Source organism: Tyto alba, unplaced genomic scaffold (assembly GCF_018691265.1).
Source record: "Tyto alba isolate M040663 unplaced genomic scaffold, T.alba_DEE_v4.0 Super-Scaffold_1, whole genome shotgun sequence".
In the NCBI taxonomy this organism is placed as follows: domain Eukaryota; kingdom Metazoa; phylum Chordata; class Aves; order Strigiformes; family Tytonidae; genus Tyto; species Tyto alba.
The window spans coordinates 36,510,609-36,533,223 of NW_024881261.1; the positions used below are offsets into that span (position 1 = coordinate 36,510,609).

The window sequence follows — 22,615 nt, forward strand, 5'->3', positions numbered from 1 at the left end:
GCCGCTGCCGGGGGGGCGGGGCCCGCTCCCTGAGGGAGCCCAACGGCCTCCCGGCGCCGGTAACGGCAACTCTCGGCCCGAGCTGTCGTTTACTCGCACAGCAGCCAGTGCTGTCGCAACCGTGGTCCCTCTTACGATTCAAGTGCAGTAGCGCGAGGTAAATTTAGGTGCGCCTTTTGCTCTCGCCTGCTGATGGGTGAATCTCAGCCCGATAGTCAAACTTTCTCTCTGGTAAGAACCAGTTTCGTTCGGTGGTCCTCATTGGCAAGCTTTCAGAGGTCACAAAGAAGTTTCAGATACACAGATTTCCTTTCCTTGCCTTTTTTTTTTTTACCACAAACCCACTACATCAGCAAAGCGTTCTGGATCACAGACCATCACTTCTACCAATTAATGGACACAGGTATTAAGTATATTAATACATCACTGTATAACTCTTCTGTAATTTAAATGTCAGGAAAATGGTGCATTAAGAGTTTTGTCTCATTATCTCTTTAATGTAGCCAGACATTGGGAAACTATGAGGCTCTAGTCCTGTGAAGAGGACAGTTTTGGCCAATGGTTAGACATCAGAACAGAAGGATCAAATCTTGAATTTTAAAAGGTGAGAACATATTTAAATTATCCCCTTTACTTTTCTTTGGGATAGTCCTGAAATACATGCAGTAAACTACATTAATGTTGCTTTCCATTGCAGAACCTCTAATATAACCTTACTTGTGATTGAACTGTTATGTGTCAATACTACTAAATGCAGTCACATAATTTGATCTGGTATTAGAAGAGATTACATACTTTGTGTTCAGTAGTCTCATGTTGCCTATACATCTCTCATACACTAAAAGATAAGTATCTTAACAGATTATGGTTATAAAAGTACAAAATAGGCTTTAAGTATTTTTTGAAGATAGCTAAAATCCAAGCAGTCCAGGGAGCCTCTACAGAGAGTCTGTGAAATCCAGGAAAATACCAAACTTTACTTTAGTACCCAAAGTTGCACTGAAGTGTTCAGACTATAGCTCTTTTGATTCTTTCTCACATCAGTGGTTGAAAATAATATTCTTACAATTTTAAGACACATCAATGTTCTCCAGCAAGTTTGTACTGTGTAAATTCAGGAACTTACTGTAAAAAATTTATTATCCCAAGATAATGAAATTTGTTCCTTCCAAACATGTAACAAACAGGGAGTTAACTATCTATACTTAGAAACATTTAACATGCTCTATATGCCCCGGTTTAATCAGGGAAATGTATGAGTGGAACCTACAGCTGTGTCTACCCCAGCAACTACCTCAGTAATATATATTTCCCTGCTGCATTGTATCTAGTCCATCTACCCTGGCTGAGTAAGAGGTCAAACAGCAGCCAAAGGTGCAAATATCAGAATAAATCAGTATAAATTAGCCACAAGGAAACCCGTCTAGCTTGCTGAACAGATTTACTATGTAACTGTGCTAGCACTGTGGCAGAAGAACAGGTCAGATCCTGCCAACAGACCTTGGAAAAAGGAGAGTAAGAGCCTGAATGAGCCTCAAATGAGCCTGAAGCACCCTGGAATCCACTCTGAGGATGCTCAGGGGGCAGCCTGTCACATCACTAAAGCAGAGATCTCCAAGCTGAACACTCACTCGCCCTAACTGCGCAGAATAAGGACACAGTTAAGGACCAAGCACAGAGATCTTTTCTTTTATACCTGTTGGAATTGAATAAATATAGTTGTTTTGAGTTGCAAACATAAAAGAAGGCTTATAACAAGTGCCTTGCACACTCCTTTTTCAAGCAAGGAAAGGAGGAATTTGACAAGTGTCAGCCGAATTTGTCCACCTTGAGGTCTCAGCTCATTTAAAAGAGCAACAAAAAAAAAAAAAATTCAGAGGATATTAGTAATGAAATTAATAAAGACATTGATATTAACCAGTGTAAAAAAAATGTTCAAATACATTAAATTTTTCTGTGTAATGACTGCAAACTGGGCTATTGGTCATACATAAATGCCTTAGTTACAGCAGACAAAATCTTCAACTGTAAGAATGTGGAGATGAAGGGAGTCATTTTAAAGACATGATGTTTAGTCACTGGAAAGAAACCCCCCAAGACTCAGATTTTCAAGACATATCATGAAGAAGCCTGTGTGAAAGTCTCTCACCTGAAGGAGTCCTAAAATGGCAAAGCTCTCTTTTCTACCTTTATGTCAAACTGCATTGGAAATAGGTGGATTTAACAGAGATTAAAAATACTGAGGCTACATAACCAGTTCTTCACAAAATAATTACTTTACTGGATAGAACTATTAGTTATGAGATTATTATGATACAAATGTTTAGGAAATAAAGGCAAAAACATATCCAGGCTCCTTCCAGTTGCTGAAAAAGTAAACAGAAAAAACTAATTAGGAAGTATGTGATTAAGGCATAGAAATGAGCTTGGCTGGAGCCTAATCATGTACTTTTTACTGGCTAAAATTTGATGTTGCTTGTTCAGTACACTGAAAATACTGAAGAGTCAGAAAAGAAAAAGCAAGAGAATAAATCCCTCAGTGGTTCAAAATGAAAATAAACCCAATTTTTATAGCACTGTCACTGCAGAAAGAAAGAGGACTTACAATTAAGTCCTATGTTTCCACTGTGGTAGTCAGCTACTCTAAATAAATGCACTGTCCTAACAAAATAAGAAATACCTGAATAGGCTTTCCAGAAAGAGACAGAAATAGCCACCCCACCCCCCCAAAAAAAAAAAATTAGAAACTGCAGTCTCCTCCCATCTAGCCCCTGGACAAAAGTACTTTTATTTCCTAGACCTTGCTCAAAAGTATTAAAATACTTCCAACTTCTGAATTATTCATACACTTTTAAATTTTATTTTTAAAACCTAATCCTGAAAATACAACACAGTTTCATCCAGTAGGTCTGTTTTTCACATTCAATATCCTACTCATTTATTTAGTGGATACTTTTTACTGATCTTCTCCTCTTAGGCGTGAATATGCTGGATTCTGCTTTAATCTGCGTAAGAACTTTTCATGACACAGCTCAAACCTATTTGAGTTCCTCAAATATATCACTTTTAGTAAAATTAAGATGCAAATCTCTAAATTTCAACCTCCTTAACAGTATTAACATGGCAACGAACTGGCACCTGAGAAAATGCCTATTTGCTCACACAGTAAAACACTACAGGAAAGAAAAATGGCACTTTTTATTTTAATACAGTGGATTTAGCTGTACTGCAAGGACTTTAGAAGATAAAAATTCACTATGATATTAGTTAGTTTTCTTTTAAGTGAAACTAAAGATCAGACAAAAAAAAAATTCTTATTTGTTGTCTCTTAATTAAGAATTTCAATGTTACACAGATTCATCTGCAAGGGTAAACATACAGATAATTCCAGAAACATGCATTCTTTCTGGCTTCAGCACATACAAATCACACAAAGACATCAATTCAAAATTTTTAATAAAATAAATTCAAATACATCTCATTCTCTGTCCATAACTGCATTGTTAAATATCAAAGAAATACATACTTTTAAGAAATTGGAAAAGAAAAATTTGGGCCACAAAAGTTGGTATTGAATATATAACTCAAAATCCAGTTTGTCAAATTTGTCAAAATTAAACAAATCGATCTTACCATCCACCACTTAACATAGCCATTACCAATTCTTAAAAGACACTGCTAAAATATTTACAATAAATAAATAACTTACATCACTTAAAGTAAATGCTTTACAGTTTCCTGAATCAAGTGAGTAAAATCAAGAGTACCAATGCAAATCTTGTTTATACAAGTCTGGAAAATAATTCCTTCTACAAAGGAATGGCAGGAGAAGGAAAACATGTAATAGTCTATTGCATACCATACTTTAGAAACAGTACATACACACATCTACAGATTCCAATACAAACTTCATTTTCTTTTCTTGCACGAGGTTGAATATGGTCCATATGCCTAAATAAGTAAATGCAGCAGCATGCAGTCTTGTTTGTCACCATGTTTTAAGGTAGGGACTAACCTGTTTACACAAGCTAGTACTGGAAAGTACATTAAATACTCAGTCGTCAATAAACTGAATTGAGAACATTCAGTTCCACAGAAAAGACTAGACCATTCTAATTGCCTTAAGGAGATCTTCTCTAGCACTAGTAAAAACTTCCCCTGGTTTTATTTGTGTAGATATAGCGTTTTTCTAATAGAATGTATGCCAAGAAATCCGTTTCCAAATCGCAACATTACTAATAACATTAAATACCTCTTGTCATTTTGTATTGAAATGGTTGAAGAGACTTTCATATGTACCAATCTGGAGATACATGCATTGTTCTTGCATACAGAAAACTTGTACAAAAAAAGAATGAAAAGATGTTTAAGTTGTGGTCTTCTGAGTTCAGCTTCTACAGAGCTGGCAAGTATTTGAATATGAAAATCATTGCATTTTGTTCAAATCAGTTTATTCAATTTCATTTTTGAAGAACAACAGATGTCTAACTACTAGCTTAAAAAGCAGTATAACCATGTGTATAACTCCTGGAATGGTGATAAAGCTAAATAACTAACAGCTTGAAACCCGTATAAAATATGGGTGCAATTTTAAGACTGTAATTCTTAACATTAATCTAATGAAGCCTAGAAGATCAAGTACAAAAAAATGTTTATAGCTAACTAATGTTTATTTTGATCTGTCTCCTGGTTGGACTCCAGGAAATTAACCACATTTTGGCAAATAAAAATGTCAGACAACAGCAGTTCCACAGTAACAGATAGCTTTTTTGTTTTTTTTTTTTTTTTTCAACTTCAAGTAATTTCCTCAGCAATACAATTTGAGGACTGATAGTGTAGTTTTACAGGAAAGTCTTCTTAAAAAAAAATTAGTTGAGGTGCAAGAATTGTTTCATAAGTTCATATGTGGTAAAAGCCACAGCCTGGGAAGGAATACAACGAATGTAATTCAGAGATAAACCACGGTATAATCCTCTTCGTATTCCGTATTGTTGATACACATATTTCAGTGTCTGCACCATTGTACTGAAAAAATAAGAACTCAGATCATTATTGCATTCACATCTTCAATAGCCAAAGTCACTTTCTTTTAAATACAAGTCACTGTTTTACTTGGTTTTTAAGAGATCTATGGAGAAAACCCCACGGTACTCCACAGAGCAGAGCATTATAGTCTTTTTAGGACTCAGAAAACAGTCTGAGCTTCTGCAAGAAATCTGGGCCTCAAGGCTGGGAACTGGAAAGAGGATAGTGCAATTCCATTTAAAGAAGTTTCAGTCTGAAAATACCTGCCCTAAAAGCCATATTATGACATTTTACATCAGCATGGCTATGCATATTCTGTTGCCTGTCTGACAGGAAGGAGTTGAGAAGCATCAATTCTTCTTACAAATGTAATCCTGAGGAACAAAAACATCATGTACCCAATGTAGCACACACTTCTTGCACTGGAGATCAGCATTTAGGCTTGTATCCTATTCTCTTTCTTTGAGCACTTGATCATACTACCCGTCCTTCTAAAGCTTTGCATATAAAATTTACATTTAGCACTGTATTTTATGTCTTGCATGTGTGTAGCTTCCTCTACCATGACAAAGACCTAGTATTCCCTCAAAGAGAAATGCTAGAATTTATGTGAAGTATATAATATTTGACTTTAATAAAAGCAGAATTTGCAGTGTATATGCAAGGAGAACATTAAATGCAAAGCCATGTAAAAATCAAAGGTGCTCAGTATTTCCAAGCTATTAAAGACACTGCTCTTTGAGAACAGCTTCCATATGCCTCAAAGCCCCGAGATTTCCTACTTGCTTTATCCTCTCATCCTCTAAAGACATATATGTCTACTCTCCTTCAAGGTGCAGCTCTCAGACATGGTCACAACAATATTGTTAAGTTAGGAACCCTAACGTCTATAAAAATAATTCTCACAAATGCAGAAAGTAAACCCCCAAGAACAATTAACACATTTTTAAAGTATCTGGCATGGAAAATAGCCAAGCAGAAAAAAAGAAAAAAAAAAAAAAAGCCAGCAGTAACGCTCCTAAGGAAAACAGAACAGCGACTTTCACAGAAAGCAACATCCAGGTTGTTTAAGGAAGGTCACTGACTACTGTTAGTGAGATCCAATTTGCCCCGCAGGACGTTTGCACTTAACCACACTGCATTCAGACATGCACAATTCCACAAGATTGAAAGCAACCAAGATAAAGCTGTTCTGGAATTGAATTTGGTTGAGGCGATTTGAAATTCATAAAGTTTTTCAAGATGAGAGCGGATTTAATACTATGATTTTAAGGACATTATGGTACTTCCTCATCCACTGGATGAACCCCAACTACGTGTGGGACACTACCATAAATTTAAGAAAAGTCAAATATAACAGTATTATGCAAAATCATCTTATGGAACCAATTCTGCATCATTAAAATCACTTTGAAACATTTCATTTCAGTAGAAGCATACAATCTCTCTCTTAGAGATCCTGCTGCTATTAAAGAAAGACACTGCAAATCGAGTTAAAATACAAGAAAAATATGTTACTAATAAAACCACAGTACTAATGACAAAAGTGCCATTGTGACTTCAGTTATGTTTTTGAGCCTCAGAGTGGTAAAGGCAGCTTTTGTCTGTGTGGAAACTTAGTCATTAAAACAATGAAGAAATCAACAACAAAGTAGTTTGGGGTTTGTTTAGGTTTTTTAAAACTTTAAGAATTTAACTCTTCTCAGGTGTCTAAGATTTCAGTTGTTACGGATGAAAAGAAAATACTTACAGGCACTTTTCAGAGTCTGGGAGAACCGCTCCTAACTGCATTCGCCTACGAGTTACATCAAGGGGATATCTACAGAGGAGATATTTGAACAGCAGTTCAACCAGATGTGTGATGACTGTATGCATGTAGTTTAAAAAAGAACACAAAGAAGTCCATGTGCAACATCCAAGCTCCCTTTTCAATGAGTCAGGAATCCAGCTCAAGATTCTCAACACAGCTGAAAATTCTCCAGAAAGGGAGATTTCCCCTATACAACCAAAACCAGCAAATCAGATCTCTTAATATATTCCATTTGGCACGAGTAAGGAAGACACATGAAGATCAGATGAGAGTATAAAACAGTCTGTAAAACGCTGGAGGGAGAAAACACCTGAATTGAAAATAAAATTAACAGTTCAAGGATTAATAGAAAATTACATTTGTAATGCAGTGATTTAGTGAAAAAATGATGCCATTTAAGTCCATTAAATTATTTTATGGACAAAATAAAATATGACAGAACAGCATGAGAATGGAGAAAGCAGGCAAGGTAATAAAAAAAAATAATGCCAAATACAATATCTAAGACATTTGGGGTTTTGTTTTGTTTTAATTCTATGGCTTCACTGTTTACATTGTTTTGAAAATAAATTGGAATAATAAAATTCTGCAAATTATGTTCATGGTCAAAATTTCATAGCTTACCAAACAAGATTCCAACTGATTTTAGGAGATCTGTCTGAATTTCTTTAATCAACTCAATATATATAACTTTAAAGACCCTGAAGATTAAATAGATATTTACTAAATGAAACAATAGGAAATAACTGAATTCCAGTGTCTGATTAACCTGATTTAAAAACTAATAACTAGACTTACATAAAACTATATTCTCAGATAAAAGGTTCTTTAAACAGCTGTATATATAAAAAAAAAAAAAAAGTAAAATAAAAAACCACAATACCCAAACTTACGATATCGTCTGAGCTATTGCTCCAGCTATGCCACCACACAGCAGATTTACATGTGTTTTCAAAACTAAGACATCGGGATTATCTAATGAAGGCCGTCCAAGCAAGTTAGGTGCTTGAGCAAGTCCAATGCTCTTTAAGGTACCAAAGGTAAAAAATGAAAAACCTAAAAGGAAATTTAATTTTATGTACTTTCATAAAAAAGCAAACTATTTGTCGATGCATCATTATCATAAGCAAAAAGCTTCAATTACAAAATGAAACTATATTCCAAATCTTTTAGAAGTTTTTCTTAGGCAGAAAGAAACAGACAAATAATATTTTGACCTTCTACAGTAACTTCTGTCCAAATGAATCAGTGTTTATAATTCACATTAAAAGAATGTTTTAAATAAGATAGTCTGTGGGTTTTAAATTACTGGGTTGCTGTTAAGAGTAACTCTTAAGATATTTTCAGCTGAAGAACAACTTTCATGTTTTAAATATAAGTGTAGTCTGGCTGGGCAGTTCTGATGTGCCTCCAACCCACGTCACCCACTGCTTTAACTTGTGTAAGTATTCACATAAAAGTCACCAGGAGATGGAGCCAATGCAGAGGCTCTAAGTCTCCATCTACAGAGCGCTCTGCTCTCTCATCCATATACCTATTTGAGAGAAATATCCTACATGCTTTGCTGGGGGAAAACCGGATGCAGAAGAGAAAGAATCACTACTTTACACCTCTCCCTCTCAACTTCAAGTTTCAGAAAAGCTAGGCTTTGCCTACTAAAGACGCTTTAACACACATTGATCGATTCTAAATTAAGATAGAAGAGTTGCAAATGCTTATACTGGCCTCCCCTCTCCATTCAGTAAATAACAGAATCCTTGATTTGAACAGAAGCTAATTAACTACACGTGCAAATATATTACGTAAATTTAGTAGCGCACATAACTGCTGAAGGACTGCCACGTCCTGTTGTTAACTTACCCGCGTATGGCGCCATTCCTACAACAGTTGGCATCAGCCCTCTGTAGAACCCCCTAAAACCACCTTCCTTTGAAAGAAAAATACAAGTACGTTTGCGGCAAGAAATACAACAAATGTCTTAACAAGTTATAAGACTGTTCATACAGATTCACGTGACAGCAGTCTGACTAGCATCATCTAGCACCAAGGAGCTAACATCAGTTTCCATTTCTTGTGCCTGAAGATTGAAGGGACAACTGCCTGGCTCCATAGGAGATAAAAAAGTGAAAACGGAGGAGAAAAATCTATATTCAAAATAGTAATCTAGGAGACATTCTACATTATACATATCCCTCCTCCCCAAATTTTTTTGTATCATTAGCACTTGTTCTTGAAAAGCAACTTCTCTCTGCTGTTTTTGACCTCCCACATACGTAAGTCTTAGCTACATCTCAGCAGCCTAAGTAGAAGGAAGCATCCAGATAGTTTTTTACATTAAAAAAATTCAATGTGCACGCGATGAAGTCATGTTATTTTCCATCAGGCTACTATTTTCAATGCAGTGCGACATTCTTTAAAGAGCATATTTTGCTTTGACAGGACTGAAGATTAAAAGAAAAAATACCTTTGTGTAAATCATCTTGAATGCATGGATAATTCCCATGTACTTGTGTTCCCCTTTTACTTGGAACGCCAGACGAACTCTAACCATATCAAGAGGGTAAGTACAAATCACTGCTGTAATACCTTTATTAAAAACAAAAACAAAACAAGCAAACAAAACTCACCTACACCTTATCTGATTCTAGAATTATTGTGAAAATCAAAATTTCTTTTTGTGGCAGTGAATATAATAGCATATACAAATTATTTTGTGAAAGAAACACTTAAAGTCACCTATAATTAGCAAATAGGAACAGTAACTTCAGCAACACACAAAGAATTTACGTTTATACTTGGTGTTCACTGAAGCTGCACACCTAGGCCTTGCTTTTTCAAAGAGTTATGAGCCTAAGAGTATTCAAATGAGCAATCTTCTTTAAGTCCATGGCTCATACCCATCAGGCCAGTCAAGTGCATCAGCTTTACTGGACTGCAACCATGAAACCTAATCCTACCATATCTTAAAAAAAAAAAAAAAAAAAACAACAAAAAAAAAAACAACACCAAAACCCACCAAATTTATATGTTTAATTTCAAAAAGGTTTTGTCAGAATTTGATGTGATTACCGGATATAGATACATGTATCTATTGACTGCATCTGAAAATACCAAATATATTCTAATAACATTTAAAATAGGACAAAGGGTAATGTAACAGTTTTAAACTGAAAGAGGGCAGATATAGATTAGATATACAGGAGAAATTCTTCCCTGTGCGGGAGGTGAGGCCCTGGCCCAGGGTGCCCAGAGCAGCTGTGGGTGCCCCCTCCCTGGAAGGGTTCAAGGCCAGGTTGGACGGGGCTGGGAGCACCCTGGGCTGGGGGAAAGGGGTCCCTGCCCATGGCAGGAGGGCTAGGACTAGATGAGCTTTAAGGTCCTTTCCAACCCAAACCCATCTGTCATTCTATGAAAATAAAGTTAGGATCATACTGATCAAGAGTACTTAACCGCATTGCATTACTGCATTTTAATAGTTTGCCTTATACTAGCACTTCTGGTTTAAAACTCTGACCAAAAAAGTTACTTCTAGATTTAATATGCAAAAAAAAAAAAATAAAAAAATCAAGTATTGGGATTCATCCAGTTACAAACTACTTCAAAACTGATTAGATACTGACCAACTTGTAATTTTGGAAACAGAACTCCAGTGCAGAGAACAACTCCCCTAACAGTTACCTGAATAACAAACTATTTCGTACTGCTAACTTTTGAGGTAAACCACTCAGTTACTGACAAATGATTTGGAGGGAATAGTTAAACCTGTTTACTAAAAACAGAGGTAATTTTCTAGTGGTATACCACCATCAATATAAAATAAAATACTGGGAAAAGGAGAAAAAAGCAAAAACCTTCGTGACTGTTTTTCTACCAGCTGCTCTGATTTAGTTAAACATCACCCTTAAAAATTGGTCCTACAGAAGAGAAGCACACTTTTTATGCTGACAGGAAATTGCCACTTCCTCTTAAGTTTTAATAGTGTCTTAATGATATCTCTTTTTGTAGGTGTATCATATCCCCTCCTTTCCACAAAGTCAGAAGAAAACCACAACAGGGAAGGGCAAAAAAAAAAAAAAAAAAAAAAAACCCAAACACAACACAACTCCAGCAAACAAACTCTTCATAACTTTTATGTCTGGAGAGAAAAAAAAGCAACCTTTGCAAGCTGAGTGATTTGGTAGATGAGATCATGATTAGATGGGGAGGGAAAAAAAAAACAAAACAACAACAAAAACAAAAACATTAACACCTTAAGTGGGCTAAAAAGCTGACACTGGTCAACTGTCAACTGAGAGTAAAGTTTGTGGCATTTTGGAGTATCCTACCAGTAATTTATTTTAGAAGACAAAAACATCTCTGTCAGGGATTTTGGACAATTCCTCTGAACAAAAAGGAGACATCTGCAGTTGATTTCTGATGTTGTCTCACCCATAGGGTTCAAAAGTTGGAAGCTGCAAAACATCAGAGCAACTTTAGGACTTTCCACTGACCTACATCATTAAAGGCAATCCCTCAGACTACAGCCTTTTCCTAATGGATTGCCTGAGATGTCCAGAAATGTTGTAAAATGTATGAATTCAAGCAGTTTAGAAAAAACTAAAATAGAGGGGGAAAAAAGCTTTTACAGCGCTTAAGAGTTCACAGGAAAGTCATCCCACTTCAGAAAAGAAGCAAATTTATCCCCCCTTCTCTTTCCAGTTATGCACTGCTATGCATCCAGGAATATTCTCTGAACAAAGACTAGCAAACAGACCAACCAAGAGCTTGTCCAACAATCAAACGATTGAAAAAAAAAAAAAAATCAGATGTAACTGAAAGAAACCGTATGTAGTAAGGATTTAAATGGATCTTTTTTCTTTTTAGTTTTTGTTAAAATCCTCTAGCCATGAATTCTGAAAAAAAATGGGATTCCTAACATCAGCCACAAAATACACTTTCTCAAAGAAAGGAAGAGGTATGTTACTGTTTACTGTTCATATAAGCAAAATGTACATACAAGGGATCAAGATTTCCTTTGGGGCTCAGAAGACACACTGTCCTTTCTGGGAGAAGTGGTGGCCAGCTTTGGGACACAAAACCATTGTGGTGAAGTGTACAAAATTACTAACCTCCTCTCCACTCCCTAATTATCATGAGTTATCGGAAGTCAGACTATAGCATCTTAAAGCTGATACTCTGTCTTGAGGAAGCAAAGTCTATACCAAATAATGAAAGCTGAGCCAAAACTGTCTCCCATGGTTGGTTAAACAGGACAGAATCGGAACTATTTCAACAGTTAAAAGATACATGCTGCAATTCCCAGTGTCTGATGTGAAATAATCATAATAGGGCAATGTAGCTCCTCCCTCCTTTAAGGAACCACTTCTTCAAAAACAGCAGACGTTTCCTCTACAAATGCTGACTCAGAAGTCAAGAAAATCAGGGAGAGACCATTCTTCGCTTGCCATATTGTCTTCAACCACCTTTGACCACTCTTGAGGACAAGGTACTGGGTTACACAGACCTTTACAGAGACTTAATGTCAATGAAGCACAACAGGAATTAGACTGTCCTTGATTGTCTTCCCAGGCTTTGGGAGTTAACAATGAGATTAGCTGTATAGGGACTTATCTCTGTCTCCCAACTTCCCTACTATTCCTCCATCCTTTTCTTTGAAAATAAAAAGAAAACCCAACGTCTGAAGCAAGAAAAAAACCCAACTGAGGTACATTTACAAAGGTCAGGTACTGCAAACATATCTGATACACAAGTTTTTACGATTTCTGTATCATGCTCTTTGTACTTTATCAATGACTATGTAGATCAAACTAAGTACTACCAGGTAATTCAGAGGTATACAGTTCAAAAAGTGATAAGCACAAGTCACAGCCTTGAACTGCAGAAGATATGTTCCTTAACTAGTATAAAGATTAATCTATCAAGGAGGCATCTTCCAAACAAAACAGCTTCAGGAACTATACATACAGAGAAATAGCTGATGACAAAGACTATACATCAGACAAGTTAAAGAACTGCCTAGTTTACAACTCCTAATGTATCTAGACATCCAGTACATAATTCTGTTTCTTTACAAATTGCACCTGAAGAAATAAACAGCACAGATTCTTTTAAAATGTTGACTCAAATAGGTAACTGTTAAATACATACTAGTTAAAACTGAGACAGTCAGAATCCTCCTAGATCAGTACTCTCTTCCAATCACTTTTACTAAAAGATAAAACCACGCTTTCTGTATTAGTTTCATGGAACTTGAGTTTAGAATAAACATCTAGTCTTTTTTGGCTTCTTTTAAGTTAATCAAGTGCAGGGGAGGAAATACACATTTCTGTGTTTTAATTCAGATTTTTCAATTCGAAAACTAAAACCCCATTTAGATTTGCAAAATCATCCTCTGATACAGGTGTTACTTGATCGTTTTGTTTCCTACACCCCACTAAACTCTATGATTTCTCTATCTTCTCCCCAGCTCTGTCTTTCCTTAAAAGAAGTTATTCACCATTTATCTGTTAATGAGGTGTTACAGCTGAAATTTGAATCACACAAGACTCAGGAAATTCAGAGTTAAAGTTTCCACAGTAACTTTAACTTGGTCTCCTTAAATACATGCATTACAATAGGTTTTTCTTTCCTCTCACTCGGCTACCCCCATCCTCATTGCCTTGTCTTTCCCTGTGGTTATGCTTTTGATCCTGTTTATCAGTTACAGAAGATACTCAAATGTTTCCCACCACTTTGAAGCGGAATCAGGTCCGCTGACTGCTAGCAATGTTGGAAACACTGACATAAGCAAGATTTAAGTATCAGTAGGGTACGCAGAAGTGAAAGCAGACAGCTGTGTGGCTAAATGGTGTAGAGGGGACAAAAAGGACAGTGAAACAAGGGTTATGCATTTTCAACTGCATATTGGGTTCCAGGAACCTGTGAAGACCCTTCTCCACCAACATTAGGGTGCATGCAGCACACTGTCTCCTTTAAACATTTAAACTTGGAAGAAGCAAAACACTATCCCTCATTGGATCCCGCAACAGTCTAAGCCATAGGAGTTAAAACAATTTTTACCAAATGCTTTTAAAAGTCTCTAATTTTGTTTGCAAATCTAGAGAACTTCTGTATCAGATTTCCAACTCTACACTCTTCTTAGTGCCTCCTTCCTCCTCTGTATCTTCTTGGCATACTCAATATAAACCCTCCCCTCTCATTGATCTAATTAATATCCCAAAAAGCAGTTAATGCCACCTACTAAACAAATTGTATGACACTCACAAGTGATACTATTATTATATCTGACTGCTATGTTCATTTCACTGCACACCTAAATTGAGCTCATGTACTCAGTTTTGGAGTTCTCAATAGCACACTACTGAGTATACTGTACTTAAATGCACCACACAAAGCATTTCATTTGATCATGCTTTCCAGGTGGTAATGTATATGTATTTTATCTGTTACTCTAGCCAGACAAAACAGATTTAACCAGTAAGGTGCTTAAAATGATGCCAGATGCAATTTATCTACGCAAAGAATTCCAACACGTCCAACGCTGACAAAGTTAAGCTGATTATTCAATGTTTTCACAGTGCCTCACAAGGCAGGTTCCAGGTCTCTGATAAGGCTCTGAAAAAGCTAATAATAAGCTTTTGGGGGGGCGGGGGGGGGGGGAAATGAAAGTGTTCTTTAGTACAGTTAAAGCTGGAGGGAAAGAAAGAAAAAAAGGAAACAAACAAACAAACAAATCTATGTATTTTTTCCACTTCTTTCAGATAGAAAGCCAGCCAAGTTCTAGAACCTATCTTGCCAATGTGGATTTTGCCAGTCTTTAGGATCTTTGAATGGTTTCATTTCATTCTCTTTCCTTTTCCTCTGATGGCATGCAAAGCCAAAATACTTTCATGGAGTCTTCCTAGTTTAACTAAAGGTAGTATTAACAAACCCCATTATTTTTGTTCCAAAAGAAGCTAAACATTAATACTCCTGTCATAAGGACTGTCACTAGATGGTATTAAGCCTGTTTTACAAAGCAAAAGCACATGAAGAACCACCTCGATTAAGAATCAGTCCAGTATTACTTACCTGCCCCTATTATTTCTGAGCTACTTTCAGCTGAATGACTAGCAAGAAAACAGAAATGTATAATCATGCTATATACTGCCAGTTTATAAGTTGGTTTTTCTACTGCTAGTGCACTAACTGATAAATGATGTGTTTTAACATTCATACATGTGAGCTAAAGAGTATCGTGACAATCCTGCATCAGATGTTGAACAGTATAGTCATTTCTGGCAAATCCAAAGAATCTGCCCATTTGAGGAGCTGCAGTTCTCTACTTCTACAGGCTTATATTCAACCTAGTAGCAATGGCAGACAGGCTGACAAACCAATTCTGCTAAAACCTGCATCTTTATACCTCAACTTGATGACACGGGATTTTTCACTTTTTAAAAGCCATAATAAACAGTATAAAAACTGTGCTTTAGAATATTGCACAGAATTCAATGCTTCAACAAATATATTTTAAAGAATGTTCTTAGACAACCAGTTTTCAATTAAGCAACTATTTGTTACATTAACCATTTACTAGTATTTTTGCTTAATACAAATTTGAAACAGGTTGACCTGAAAACACATCAAATCATCCTCTAAACAAATATTAACTCTTCAGCAAGGGGGATGTCTGAAATCCAAATGCAAAACTTTACCTGCCATGGATCCAGCCATTAATCGATGCACGTGCCCTGAAATCCCAAGTTGCTTCTTTATTACCTACAAAATACAGAATATTTATGGCAGTCATATATCAGTAAATACAAGCAAGTACATCACACAGTTTATTAGCACATTAATGCAAACTCTGTAGCTCTTTCCAACAAGTTTACAACACTACAAATTCAAACCAGAGCACTTAATTACCATTAAAAGAATTTTCCGAACATTGCTGCTGTTACCAATTTATTAAAAAACATGAAAGTGCTAGAATTCTACTAACAAGGCAAAACAATTCGTTGGAAGTATTGGTACTGTTTACTTCACAAACTAGATTAGTTGTTTATTTAGTTATCTTCAGTGTGTGTCAAACAAGGCAAACTGAATAGTACCCTTGTTGCATGATAGAGAGCAAAGGACACTGAGCAAAGTTGAAAGGTGACACATTGAAGAATAAATTTTTCTTTCATGCACAGCACGTGAAACATACATTTTTAAGACTTTAACTGGATTTTACAAAAAAAAAAAAAAAAATGAAGAGATAAATTGGACAAGCATTTGAAAAGAAGAACTTCCTAAATAACATTATATCCTAGAGGGAAGTTAGAAATTAGTTTCCAGGATTTTATCAAATAACCAAGACTAGTTAAGAAATAATTTCTGCTATAAAGAAGATCATTTCATATCCTCCTTCTTCAAGAATAGTTTTTTTCCCTTTCACATATCCCTGCAAAACATCTTGAATGTTTGTTGTCAAATAATGGACAAACTGCTATGATACTAAATGGTTTCTTGAAATTTACAGATTCATAAATCATTTAATTATAAAGCTTGGCACACAGCCTTTTATTTAACACAACATAAAACAAGCATAGATCAACAGCATTTATGAATACACCACAAAAACAAACAAACAAACAAAAAGCAACATATGAAAGTCATTACAGTTACTTTGTTTCAGCTTTCTGAAATTTGCTTTTTAGGGAAAGGAATCACAGTTTCAATCTCTCTGCCTTCAGTAAAGATCATGCAATTTACTTCACTGGGTACTAAATCTGACCTTTCAAACACAGAATTCCTCATCACTAACAGTAAAATGGCATTTTTCACCCCATAAAATCAATGTTTAAAAACATGTTCATGCTAACACCTGATCTCCAAAAGATGTTACAGGGATTCATTATGCATTTATTATCAAAGACTAAATGCACGAGAGCATAAAGGAATCCACAGTTTTTGCAGGACCCTGAAATGTGCATTTTCTCTTCCAGGTAATTTTTAGGTAGAGCCTGACATAGTCATTTGTCAGGTCAAATGTAACAGTCATATCCAGAGAGACTTTCAAGTTTAAGTTATTGCATCCATCAAGTACTAAGACTCAAGTACTAAGAGGTTCCATTTTACATTTTGTTCCTACATTATTCGCAATGGGCTACGTTATAGCAATACAAATCACAGCAGACCTTAAATTACCTTTTCTTTCATTAAAAAAAAAAAAAAAAAAAAAAAAAAACAAAAAAAAAACCCACAAACATTAATCTCAACAATACAAAGGTACAAAAATCGGTGGGCATTTTTTTCCTCAAGCAACACTGCAAAAAGTTTCACTGTTGCCCTTTTTTAAATGGGTAGATTCAGATAAAATTAAGCAACTTTAGGAAAGACGTGCAGCTAATCAATATGACACAAAAGTTTCAGTGTTAGTTTCAATCACTTAAAGAGTCTCTATTCATTGTAGGCAGAAAAAAAAAATTCAACTACCTTTTTATATTGGTCAAATGCCATAAACTGAATTGCGCCATATGGAAAGATTCTAATCATCATTGCCCCATTTCCTTTATACAGTCCAAGGTAACCTTCCTTTTTGGGGACAGCACACAATGTAGAAAACACTCCTGCCAGCAATACAAAAAGAGGTATTTAACAATTACAGTGGGGGGAAGGAAAAAAAAAAAAAATCAAGCAAATATTACTGACAGTAAGAAAGTATGCGTAGAACTAAGGCCGGATCATGTTGCTCATGTAACTATGGAGAGTGGAAAATCCACTTTCAATGCCCAAACACTTCCAGAAGGAGGAGGTTTAAGGTTAAGTTTTATCTGCTTTCTCACCTCCCAGACTCAGTGAACCTCCTTCTTACTTCACCCACTCAGGCCCCATGACCTGCCTGGACTGCAAGCAATCCTACTGCAGACAACACTACCCACCCACAGAAGCTAATACTAACAACAGAAGGAAGTAAACTGGTTGACTTGTAATTCAGTCAGTTCAGAATAGATGAAAAAATACTTCAAAATCTAAAAGCATAGGAAAACAATCTACTATTGCTACATGCTAAATTACAGATTAGATGCCATCACTGACGAAATGAAATAAACACGTTTAAAACTCTCACTACTTACAACTTAAACATTTCACACTTCCTGCCCCACAGTTTTTGCGACAAGAAGCAATTCTACTCCCTTTTAACAGGTGGGAAATAATGCAAGATCACACAACGTTTGAGCAAAACCTACAGTTTTATTATGAACATATTATTAGTTATTCACAATTTCTATCAAACTCACTTTTTAATTTTTTTTTCTGTAAAGTAATAGACTCTAACAATCATACAGTTTTCATTCATATGCAACTACCTAATTATATATGTACATGGAAATGGCTTACACACCTTTCAGGCAGAAAAAAAAAGAGAGTACTCAACAAAATTTAGTTTGAAGTCTAAATAAAACAAGTATTATTTAGTTTCTGGAGTTCTAAGAATGCAATACTAAATGTATTTTTAAGATGTCACGCTTATTACAGGCCCCTGAGAACACTTATGCCATGATTTGAATTTCTCTCTACCCTGCAATGAGTTACTGTTCCTATTTCTTAAAACACATGCTCTGACACCCATGTAGCACAAACTCTCCACAGAACAAGGGCGGTAAGAACATTTAGTGAGCACTTTGATGAACCAATCCATCGTGTCTCTGTACCTACAGGTGCACATAATTTTCTTTTTTGCACACATGTAACAAGGACATGTATTCGAGTCAGACACATGCTAAATAATCAGCATCACATCTAACACCCTACCTAGGAAAGAAAATAAGATTTTAATTGTCAGTTATGGCACAGTACGAGGCAAACAAAAGAAGGATTTAAAATATCAGTCAAAACAATTATTTCAGCCTTCACTTCTTAGACTGCAGATTGAATGCATGCTTACACGACTGTGTTACCAAGAGGCCACACTATTTGTGTTTCCCTTTTTGGTACAGTGAAGTGAATATATATCCATTGAATTTTGTTTCGAGATTTATTTTTGCAGCCTCTACAAAAAAAAAATACATTTAGTGTCTAAGTTAAAAGTTCCAGAGTTCCATTACATGTAAAATTAATCAACTCAGTGTTTTTTTTTTTCTTGACAACCGTCACACTCTTAAATTTCCTAACAGGAGTTATGACATACTTCAAGAACATAGGGCACACAATACCTCAAACACTCTGCACAAGAGGGCACTGTTACAGCCCCACAGAGAACAGTTCTGAACATGGTGACAACTCGGAGTTTATTCTCTCACCATGATGCAACACAGATGCCGAATCCAGACTGCCTGCACCTTACACCAAGCACAAACCCACTTCTGTCTTCAATTTCTCTCAACCACGCTTCTCTCTGCGAGCATCACCGCACGGCAGCCTTGCGGGATTTGGTGGTCACCATCTCAGCATCACCAGCCCGGTGAGGGCTACGGGGTTCCGAAAAGCACCGATTCCCACAGCCCCTGGGAGCTGGCAGTGGCTGTCGCAGACTGCAGCAGTTCCCAGCGGTGACAGTTCTTACATAAACGATCCAAGCTCTAAACCTGTGACTACCAACCTCCTGTGGGCTTCAGCAAGGGGAAGATCAAGACTAGCTCTTACGTACCTTTCTGAGGGTTGTTCTGACATCTCCATCGCCAACACATCAACCAATACCACAACTTCCTCACACAGGGCTTTGTTTTTCTTTTCAGACACTAACAAAACATGGCCCAGAGGCTGACCAGACAGATCCAACCTTCCGTCTGATTAGCACTTTTTTTTTTTTTTTATCAGCCACATCGTTGAATAAATCAACATAGCCAAACCATACACATCGCATTTAAAACCAAAAACGAGACAGGCAGCAGCCATCTTACCTAGATGTTTGTAATGGTGGTTATGAGCTTGCAGCAAAATCTTTACTCGATCCAGTGGTGCAGTAGTTGTTTTGGCACAACATCCTGCAACACCTTTCCAAGAGGGGAAACAGAAAAGTGATGGGATGCAAAAGTTCTTCATATCGGCAGATAAATAAGGGATTTCTCTAATGTATTTTTAAATGGAATAAGGGAGGAGAAACCCAGTTAGGAACTGGAAAAAGCCCCAATGACGAGTAAACAGCCTCTATTAGCAGCATATTACAGAATCCTTAAAGCCCTACTGAAATGTTTTAGTTACTTTTCCTGATGACAAAAACCCGGCCCACCATCTCTCAGCTGCTTTAGTCACAGCAGCAACTTTCAGAGAAAAGTTACCCTAAGAGTTTTCCGCTCCGCTTCCTCCTTCCCCTCGGCGGCAAACGGCCCCCGCCGCTCCCCGGCAAAGGAGCGGGCCGTGCCCGCTACCCCACGGAGCCACCCCACGGAGCGCAGCGCGACGGGAAAACTTGAAATAACAAAACCACCTTCTTGCCCCCTGGCAAACCAGACAGCGGGGCCAACACCTTACAGGAAGAATAAACAGGGGTTTTTTTCGAATAAGTTAATAACATGGGGTTGTGGTTTTTTGGGATCCCCCCCCCCCCGCCGGCTTCACGCCACCTTAATCTTCACACCAGCGGCCGCAACAGTTGGGGGACACGCGAAACCCGCGTTGCCCGGGGAGGGTTCGGGCTCCGTGAACGTGTAACTGGCTGTTCCCCGGGGTTCGGCGCCGGTTCCGACACACGTGTACAGCGTCACCCGCCTCAGCACATCGGCGGCGAGAAAAAAAAGGGGGGGGGGGGGGGGGGGGTGAAAGGGAAAGAGAGCCCCCCGCTTCCCCAGGTGCCGCTACTCCCGAAGGCAGTTTCACTGGGGATACCGCCAGAGAAGGGACCTCCGCCGCGCCGCCCCCCGATCTCGGCTCGGCTCCTCTGCTCTCCCCCGGCAAAGCCCGGCCTCCCGCCCCTCGCAGCCCGCCGGGAGCGGGCAGGGTCCCGCCGGGGGGAACCCACCTCCGGCGATAAAGGAGCGCAGCCAGTAGAAGTCCCGGCTCGCCGCTCCCGGGGGCAGCGCGGCGCCAGGCCCCGCCGCCGCCGGGGAAGCCATGGGGCCGGGCCGGGCCGGGCCGGGCGCGGCGCGGGCGGCTCCCTCAGGCGGGCGGGCAGCGCGCGGCGCAGGGGCGGGGCTCGGGGCGGCCCCGCGCCGTCACTTGCGAGCACGGCCGCGGGGCGCCGCGCCTGCGCAGAGCCGCGCCGGAGGCGGCGGGGCGGGCCCAGCGGCCCGGTGGCGGCGGGGCCGGGTGCTCGGCAGGTGGGGGGGGGTAACCCCCGGGGTGGCCGCCCACGCCAGGAAAACGTGCCCCGGGCCCATGACCAGGAGGTTCTTAGAGCCGTCGGCGCATGCAACCTAAATGGGTGTAACTGGGCCACACAATTTGTTTTATTAAAAAAAAAAATGCATACATATAATCTGTTTAAATAAATACCTATAATTCATTTAAATCCAAAACCCTTTTTTTTTTTTAAAGCGTTTATATAGCTACTTCATGCTAGAACATCAAGAGTCCTTTTGTCTCCAATTACTTTGAAATCTAGAAAAAAAATAAAATATTACAGTTTCTAAATGTGTCAAAAAGAGAAGTACACACTAAAAAAAAAAAAAAAAAAGAGGTTTTTCAGACTCGGGTCAAACCTGGCATCATCTTTGTAGCTGTCAACAATTTCTGCCTTTTTTTTTTTTTTTTTTTTTTTTTTTGGTTTTCTACAATGTCTCTCTTGAATAAGGTGTATTGGGCTTTCCAGGAGGCATTTAGTCACGATTTTTGTCCTCGGCTCTTAAAAACACCACACTCTGAATGCTGGTGCGTGGTGTAGGGAAGGAGAGCATACCTGGTGCCAGACACTGCTGGGAGAGTTAATGCTGTCACCTTCCCTCTCAGTCTTCTGCAGTTACTCATATACTTCTCATGCAATTTTTGCTCCGTACATCTTGACCTGAGTTTCAAGTATTTCACATACCAAAATCCTGTTTTAAAAGTCTGTCTTTTAACATGAAGTAAACAGTCAAACAGACCTCAATGCCTGTACAAGTAAAACGAACCCATTTCCAAACAAATTTGCTGGAACATTTTTTCTTCCTTCTTGTGTCAAACTGCCTTCAACAGAAATTACTCATTTTTTCCTTTAATAGGTTACATTCCTTAAAATTAAGTTTGCTTCAACATTGGGAAAACTTTGTTTTGCTCTGTTTGATCATTATGTCATTTATGTATTTGGGAAATGGCTGTTACAATACGCATTTTTTTCCAATAATAAAAAAATATGTAGAAAAGGTGGACAGACTTCTTCCAGAAATATGGAATAAGTAATATTGAATAATGGAATAATATTGAATACGGAATAAGTCCTTTATAGCAGAAACTCTCAAACTTTCTAACATTTTTTAATATACCTGGGAAATTAATAATTTTTGTTGAAGTCACTCTGATGTTTAAGTGGCTAATGGAAAAGCAACTGTTCCGTGCGTTACTGCAGCAAGCTTTATAGGCACTGTTGATGCGCTTGTCCCCAGCCAGCTTGTATTCTTTTGGGATTCTGCTCCGGAAAAGCCTCCCCCACCACCACAGCAGTCATGCTGCTTTACCAGCTCCAACTGCAGAAACTTAATTCGTTTACTCATTTCGCACAGAAAAGTGTTGCAACGACACTAACAGCTGAAAGTCATCTAGTTTCTAGAGTTTCATCAGTGACTAGAAAAATCCAATAACTGCATAAATGGACTGTTACTTCTTTCCAATACAGGCAAGATACTTCAGGAAGGTACTTTGTAAACCCTTGTAATTTAGGGAGGCGTGCACCTCGAATGC

The 22,615-nt window shown here is 38.0% G+C and overlaps 1 protein-coding gene and 1 long non-coding RNA gene across 5 annotated transcripts; one reads left to right on the forward strand and one right to left on the reverse strand.

Annotated features, from left to right (window-relative positions):
* Positions 1-43: 43 nt before the first annotated feature.
* LOC116961987 lies at positions 44-11,687 on the forward strand. The gene is made up of 4 exons (XR_004407299.2): positions 44-403; positions 504-604; positions 9,275-9,395; positions 10,841-11,687. It is a non-coding gene; the product is annotated as an uncharacterized LOC116961987 (long non-coding RNA).
* SLC25A16 (solute carrier family 25 member 16) lies at positions 3,440-20,948 on the reverse strand. 4 transcript variants are annotated; one of them, XM_042789697.1, is made up of 9 exons: positions 20,763-20,948; positions 19,705-19,797; positions 17,297-17,430; positions 15,532-15,595; positions 9,300-9,421; positions 8,696-8,762; positions 7,729-7,891; positions 6,776-6,844; positions 3,440-5,025 (listed from the first exon to the last, which is right to left on the reverse strand). In XM_042789697.1, the coding sequence occupies exons 1-9, from the start codon at positions 20,854-20,856 to the stop codon at positions 4,869-4,871; spliced, it is 963 nt and encodes a 320-aa protein (XP_042645631.1). In that variant the 5' UTR covers positions 20,857-20,948; the 3' UTR covers positions 3,440-4,868. The 4 variants fall into 4 exon arrangements, with proteins under 4 accessions (XP_042645631.1, XP_042645637.1, XP_042645640.1 ...); XM_042789703.1 differs by lacking the exon at positions 19,705-19,797 and having other exon boundaries at positions 20,763-20,889; XM_042789706.1 differs by lacking the exons at positions 17,297-17,430; positions 19,705-19,797 and having other exon boundaries at positions 20,763-20,855.
* Between the last annotated feature and the right edge of the window lie 1,667 nt (positions 20,949-22,615).

What these genes read in the sequence shown, in the direction of transcription:
- SLC25A16 (XM_042789697.1), bottom strand. Translation starts at nt 20,856, where the DNA reads ATGGCTTCCCCGGCGGCGGCGGGGCCTGGCGCCGCGCTGCCCCCGGGA. An exon ending in TCAAGATGATTTACACAAAG is followed by an intron (nt 8,763 to 9,299) that starts GTATTTTTTCTT and finishes TTTCTTTCAAAG; the next exon opens with GAAGGTGGTTTTAGGGGGTT. An exon ending in CCAGACTCTGAAAAGTGCCT is followed by an intron (nt 5,026 to 6,775) that starts GTAAGTATTTTC and finishes TTATTTTTTCAG; the next exon opens with TACAATGGTGCAGACACTGA.